The 7,531-nt window shown below is 41.1% G+C and overlaps 2 protein-coding genes across 2 annotated transcripts in view; one reads left to right on the top strand and one right to left on the bottom strand.

Annotated features, from left to right (window-relative positions):
* The window catches only part of KIAA1211 (KIAA1211 ortholog), a gene marked incomplete at its 5' end in the record, with an annotated part of 9,475 nt that extends 7,791 nt beyond the window's left edge, over nt 1-1,684 (top strand). The window contains one exon of the mRNA XM_010158706.1: nt 1,332-1,684. Within this exon, the coding sequence (XP_010157008.1) occupies nt 1,332-1,492 (161 nt within the window). The remainder of the gene's footprint in view (nt 1-1,331) is intronic.
* A 3,438-nt stretch (nt 1,685-5,122) lies between these two features.
* AASDH (aminoadipate-semialdehyde dehydrogenase) overlaps nt 5,123-7,531 on the bottom strand; it is a 20,005-nt gene continuing 17,596 nt past the window's right edge. The window contains 2 exon segments of the mRNA XM_010158705.1: nt 5,123-5,530; nt 6,657-6,788. Coding sequence (XP_010157007.1) covers nt 5,123-5,530; nt 6,657-6,788 — 540 coding nt within the window.

The following is a 7,531-nucleotide window of genomic DNA, read 5'->3' on the forward strand; positions in this document are numbered from 1 at the left end:
TGTTGCAGCCCAACCAGGAAAGGCTCCCGAGCGTGATGCTACGCTGCACGTGGTCAATTCCAGCAGAAGTCAAACTCTAGTACAACAGTTGATGCCAAATTAGATCAAAGAAGGGCCAAACCCCAATTATCCTTTGTCTGTCTGCACAAGAATGAGAGTTTCAGGAGGAAATCCAGGAGGAATTTACCAATTTTGAGTTACCTAAAGTGAAGGCATGAAACTGTGTTAGCCCTCAAGGAAATAGTGACTGGATTTCCCTGCAATTACTGGCTGGCTGCATTTGGAGCCAGGTAGCCATCACCAATTGCACAAGTAGTTGTTGCTTATGGATGATGACAGTGCTGTGGGTATCCCACGGTTAGGAGAGCATTTAAGGCAGGACACCAGGCCAGAACGTGTTTAAAATAAAGAGTCTGCCGAGTCCTCCCTCAAGGTCATTAAAAAAAAAACCAAACCAAAACATGAAGAAGTTGGTACATTTCAGACTTGCACTCGAGTCTTGTACAACAGGAACCGATAAGAGGGTATCCATAACCTTTAAAATAGCAAAAGTTACTATAACCTTTTAAATAATTAGCTTTTCCAAGTTTCTGTCTACAGCAATAGCTGCTGCTATTGTTCGCGTACTTATAGCTACAAATACATGATTAAAGATGTACCGAAATCAACAATTTTTGCCATCCATGCAATTTTAAAGCTTTTAAAAACAATTCAAAACCTGAAAATGAAATGCGGCTACAAGTGATTTGGACTGAATCTTGAACATTCGTGAGCCAAAATATAAAAATATAAAAAGTGTAAGGGGAGATTAGTGAGGAGTTATTTTCTAAGTCAGATGTTCAGAGTCACTCCGTGGGTTTCAGGTAGGACACACTTCTGTCCAGGCTGCCTTGGAGTCTAAATCCTACTGACGACAGTTGGGTTTACACGTGTTCAGCAGCTGCATTACCAAAGAGAAAAGAAAATCCAGCTTAATTTCCCATTGTTTGCTACACTGCAGATGTAAAAACAGTTTCTGTAGAGAAGACTGGCAAATTGGAAAGGTTTTCCTCTGGATCTGACCGAGACTGAAAATTTTGTCCCTGTTTTTGAGTTACATTACTTGGAGTCACCTCTGGAAAAGGAAACTTGGCTCCTCCTAACTTATTTTGCAAATACGAGAAAAAGTAAGATTTAACTAAAGGAGTTGGAAATAAATATGAAGTTTTAGATGAGAACACCCCACAGAAATGCAGCGAAATCTCTAGAATCCTACAACAAAGTACAGGGTTCAACTAATGATGGGTTGTTTTTTTTTTTCCCCCTCCCTCTCCCTACCCCATCAAAACCAGTGGAAATTTCAGACTCTGTTCCATCAACCCCACTGGCAAAGGAGGTGGCCAAGAGATTCTCTACGCCGGACGCTAACCCTGTGTCAACAGAACCAGCCTGGCTTGCATTAGCCAAGAGGAAAGCGAAAGCCTGGAGTGACTGTCCACAGATCATAAAGTAAACTGTAAAACCACATCTCTATTGCTATTAATTGCTTTCTTTTTATTTATTCAGCTTTTTACACATGACAAAACTGAAAATGCATGTACTGACGGACTGAAAACAGAACCGATGACCGTTTTGCTCTAGCTCACTGTAAATTCTTCTCAAGTCATGTATTTCATTGCTTTGACAAATAGCTAAATGAGGTCAAAATTTCAGAGCCAGACTCTCTCAAAAAACGAAGACTGCTCAGAAACTGGGTGTAAATTTATTGGGTATCATAGTAAGGGTGAGAACTTCAGTTCAGAAACTCCTTAAATTCTGTGGGTATTTGATTCTGAAATTTTAGATCTCTGCACTGAAAGTGGAGATCTCAAACTTGATTTTCAACATTCCTTTGTTGAAAGTTAAGGCAAGATGCATGTTTCCTTCTCTTATTCCGAAGTTTAAGTGTTAAACTGTAGGAACTGTCAGCTCTACCTGCTATTTGAAAGCTTCTGCCCTGATGACGAACGTCGTGAGGTGTTGTTCCATCTGCAAATGATAAGCAGAGAGATGGTAACATCCAAATGCTGAGGTAATTAATACACTACGTCTGTATTCCCTCACTCCTAGGAAGAACACAATTCATCCTAATTAACAAAAAAAAAAAAAACCAACCATTACTTAAAAAAAGATCAGAAAGTTTTCAGAAAGAAGCCAGGGAGTCAGTGTCTCTCCTCGTGCCTCACTGCTGGTGCTTGGCCCTGTGTAAGACGCACAGTGACTGCAGATTAGCGTCACGTCAGCTGGCGTGAACTGAAGTAAAACGGCCCCTGTGCTCATGCAGCTGTAGAATTTGTCTCTGTAAGATCCCACAGGACTAAGACTTGCAGAACTGGAGTTAGCTGAGAACTGAAAGCTAAGTCACTGAGAGTCTGGAGAGTTTTAACTCGGCACATTCTTCCCGATTTTACTCCACGTGCAAACTTCAGGTGGTTCAGAAAACTTCCCGTACTTTGACCAATACAGCCAGAACACTTCAGAAGTTTGCTTACCCCATCTCAGGTATCTGCTGCGGGAACTGAACACTTTATTACTTCTTGTAACTAAACCAGAAGCGCTCACACCCTCCCTCTTGGAAAAAAGGATGAAGTCCTTAATGTAATGAAAGAATGACTAGTGCAAACTTCAGGTGGTTCAGAAAACTTCCCGTACTTTGACCAATACAGCCAGAACACTTCAGAAGTTTGCTTACCCCATCTCAGGTATCTGCTGCGGGAACTGAACACTTTATTACTTCTTGTAACTAAACCAGAAGCGCTCACACCCTCCCTCTTGGAAAAAAGGATGAAGTCCTTAATGTAATGAAAGAATGACTAGCCTCCACATCCCGCTGAAATAGCTAGGTCTGCATTTTAAAACGTCTCACCCTAGCAAATAAATCCGTAACACGCCAGAGTTTGCTTTACAAGGAAGTCCTTAACAAACTTGGACGTCTCCTTCTCACAACCCCACGGCTCAGAGGAACCTGTAAGCCTAGAGCATCGCACAGGGAGACCTTCTCGTGAGAAGGAATTGCATCATTGCAGAATGACACCGCACGTGTTCCATGGAAGTATTTCAGCCAAACTGCTGTAGGCAGCATGAGGAGCAGCACTTTAAATCATGCAGAAAACAGAACGAATCCCCCTGTTCCAAGGATCAAAACGGGCTTGTCAGCAAAAGTCACGTTTCCCACCAAACGGAAAACAACGGGTCAGTGTCACGGTTACAACAGCACGAACCCAACGGACCTGTTAGATGGAGCAGTTGTGCAGCCCCAGATGGGTTGTCTTGGGTCTCCGACGCCATCGGCTTTGTTCAGTTTCATATTTAAAACCAGAATCTCTAAAGTAACTTTATACTGTTAATATTAAACGTTTTATACGGAGAGGGGACACACTGCTCTCAAATGCTTGGGGAAGAAAAATACTTAATGCCTCCAAAGTCAAACCTCTGCAAGCTCATCTGAAGAATCGGGCCCACAACTCTTTCTGCTCTGCTAGCATCAGGAACGAGTGCATCTTAAGTTAAATTTACACTTCTTTTCTGAGTTTATAAGCCTGCAGGAAGAACTAAACTGCCTGAAATCTACCCTTATGGTTATTTCCTGGGAGAAGGAGCCAGGCAGAAGTATAGAGAAGGTGAAGTAAATCAGGATTAAAGAATTAAAGATACTGGTATTCTGAAAAACATAGCAAAATCAAAAACATAGCAAAATCAGGTGCTATCGTGCATGACGTAAGGATGCAATTTTCCAACACACTACATTCACAGCACATAGAATAATAGAGCTTTCGTTAAGGATGGTCTTAATCTAAAGCTTCAAAGCAGAGGGTTTTTTCCAACCATAAAAAGTATCTAGTGTAACCATGGAAACTGTATTATGTACGGTACTTGATGGAAACATTTCTACAGTGTACATGTTCAACAGTGACATTTCATGTTCGATTAACCAAGATTTGCACTAAATACCAATGAAGTGAAGTGTTACTTTGCTTTAGCTTTGTTGCAGCCATTTCTGGGAAAGTGTTGGAAATCTGTAAAAAAATCAACCCGAAACATTACTACCAAGTTTAAAACAGCAAAAATGTTTTAAGAACCGAACAAACCACTATGTAGATTATTGTCTCAATTTTTTGTAACTTATACACACAAAATACCATTTCTTCTGACAAGGTTATATACGATTAACCTCTATGTTCATATAGTAATGTATAAAAACTCTAAGATGTATAATTGTGGGGTATTTGTTGTGTACTTTTTTAATTTTTCAAATGTTTTAAAGTGCAATTGTTTATTATACTAATGTCATTTTAATTCTTATTAAACTATAACCCAGTCAAAATGATCTAGTCAATGATTTACGTATTCTGTGTCTCCTTTGGCTAATTGTATCGTTCAGGTTTGATTTACACACAGAACTTTCTACAGCGCTACAGGTGTCATTTCTGCTCATGACAACATGAGGAACCAGTCGTAATGAAGCCACGCAGCCAGTGCAACTTCCACTTTACTTTTTAATTCAGGATGTTAGAATTCAAACTAGACGGCTCCTCAGAGAGAGATAATAGTTCATACTATAGTTCTTTTAGAAGACTCAATGAGGAAGATGCTGCCAGTTAAGTGTAGTTTTGTCACTGCAAATATTTCATTTGCATTACTAAGACCACTGGTAACTCCTTTTAGGGTGCTGAAGACAGACAAAACGAATTTACACGGCCCTTTATTAATAGTTCTCTGTAAAGAACAGGGAACAAGCGTTACTCCAAGCTGTGGACTGTGGCACCTTACCACAGCTTCTCCCAATCCTGCAAGTGCCTGAAGCCAAAGTACTGACTTTTCATCTTCCTACTACGCAGGTCAAAGCATCTGAAACATGTGCTGTCATTAACTGGAGCTGGGAAATGAGGGAGGGACAGTGAAACTTCTGGCTGGGCGCTGAGCAGCCATCCTCCTTCACATAGCACAGTAAGGCAACAAACATCATCTTATCCACTCTGGACACTGCCTGGTGCAAAATGCTACCCAAGAAGTCTGCAAGGAGTAGCTCCTGCCTACAGTAAATAGAGAGGGAAACAGCACCTCTGAGTTCTTAAGTTACAAATGTAAACAATAAAGAAGCGGCCTAACATTTTAGCTCTTCTTTATTCCCCGTTATATACAAATCTAGGCAATAAACATAATCATTTCTACAGCCAACAACAAGTTTTGTTCCCCACACTACAGGGGAAGAGTAAACCTCTCCTGGAAGCTTATCTACTCCTTCTGCTGTTCCAGTCTTGGCATCCAGGATCCACACTCTGCCATCTGTAGATACCGCTGCCAAAAGAATTTTGTTCCTTAAGTCATCACTTTGGAAAACGAATGGTGTTCCATATACACTTGAGGTGGCTTCAAATTTCCATAGTAAATTACCCTCCATGTTACAACAGTAGATAAAGCAATCATGGGAGCCAAAAAATATTTCTTGCTTAGTTAAACTCGAGATGCACGGAGACGAAAACACCGGTCCGTGAGTGGAGAAGTGCCACACCTACAGAAAGAGCATAACCACCCGTTACCAGAGGTTGTCCACGCTATCAGTCTGACAGCGACTGTATTTTCTTCCTAGACTATATGTTGACGGGAGAGCATTTTATTCCAAGAGCACACTAGATTCCAGTGAAGGCCGGTAAATACGTGTCAAGTTGAAAGTTAAGCTTTAGGCACAGAGTAAGTGATAAAAGACCCATAAAATAGATGAGCAAGAGTTACTACCTTCTGTGAGGCCCACGTAAAGATGGGCAGCTCGGGAAAAGAATCTTCTTGGGCTGTTGTACCACAATTAGTAACGAACTTCGAAAATTCTGTTAACATACCGTCCTTTGCCAAAAAGGTAACTAATCCTTTAGTAACACAAGATTCCCTCTGCTCATGCCAATGATGTGCAGATACCTCCTCAAGAGGGTAGCAGTTCTGCAGCACTGCTGCAAGCAGAGGTTGAGCAGGGCATGGGCTAAAACGTATTTTACAATCAAAAAAGGCTTAGGAATTGCCACGTTTACAGCATTTCGGGCAAATGAACAGAACCAGTGTCAATGGTTTTAACACCAGATACAAACCACATTCACCTCTGAGCAACTAAAAAAACCATTCTCATTTAATTCGACGTGACGGCTGACACATCGCAGAATCACAGAACGGTTTGGGTTGGAAGGGACTTTAGAGATCACCTAGTTCCACCCCACCTGCCATGGACAGGGCCATGTTTTACCATAATTACGATTCGGCATTTTTTGATAAATGCATGAGCATTCCAAGAAACCTTTACTTTTAAACAGCCACCATCTTTCAGTAGAGATGGTGTTAAACATGCTTGAAAAATGCCAAAACCAAACCCAAACCATTTCATTTGCTGGCACTACTCTTGACCATTTACTTTGGGTGTAAAGTCTGAACAAGAAATTCTGTTACTGCATCAAGCAACTTGAGAGCTGGTGGTTTTGCTATGAACTACCCTACGCAAACGTTTTTTCCACTTTCTCCTCTCTGTGACGACAGACACATTTTGTTTACAAAAAGGGACGTGTTAATCATTAAACCTCGGAAAAAAGTATTAATAAAGCATCTTATTCAGGGGTTTGTGACCAACATAAAAAACCCAACAGCAACACTTTTACCTTTTCTCCAGAATGAGTGTAACAGTACAAGTTTCCATCCACACACCCAACACAAATGTACTTCTCATTGCAGTGAGGAGAGGAGAAGAGTGGTTTTCCCAGGAAGCTCTTCCAAATCTTATTCCCCGTCACCTGTAAATGTCAGCACGGGATATATGATGCTTAACACAACTGTGAGAAGCTGCACAACACCACCTCTCCTTCACAGTTTGACCTGGCCCTTAAGAATTAGGGGGAAAAAAAAAAAGCAAGCAGGATTCTCCCATCCGGCTACTCTTCAAGTCTTATTCCAACAAAACGTTTAGCGTTTTCCCTGGATATCCAATACCCCTGTTTCACCCTTCTCTTCCTCCCCCTAGGCAAAGTGATAATAGTGTAGTAGTTCTAATAAACAACAGAATTATTTTTATTCCATTTCCAGCTCCTCAGTATGTGATGAAGACCAAGGAAGAAGAGGATATTTTGAAAGCAAGTCATATTGATGATGTCATAAACTATAAATACTATAGGAAATGCTATAACCCACAGTCTAGGATTGTCACAGTAAGCTCCTAACTTAGCCTGCACATTCCTATTTTTACAGATAACCACATGGACTTACAGCTGGGTTTCTCAAGTACCTGTTAAAAAAAGGATCTGTTTTTCCTTAACCACAGCCCACTAGAGCTGCAGAACCACACACTGGTTTTCTAACACTAGGTTGGGTATTAGTGAGGAAACCTGTAGTGGGTGGGAGGTAAAGATAGCCAGGACTGATGCTCTGGGTTGTGTGAGTACACAGAAAATTAACAGCTGCTCCAAGTGACACTCCTTTCATTAGGCAGGAGCAGCTGTAGGCAACAATGCCTCAGAAAACCATGAAATTGCTCCACATC

The sequence above is a fragment of the Eurypyga helias genome, unplaced genomic scaffold, assembly GCF_000690775.1.
Source record: "Eurypyga helias isolate BGI_N326 unplaced genomic scaffold, ASM69077v1 scaffold2069, whole genome shotgun sequence".
Lineage (NCBI taxonomy): Eukaryota > Metazoa > Chordata > Aves > Eurypygiformes > Eurypygidae > Eurypyga > Eurypyga helias.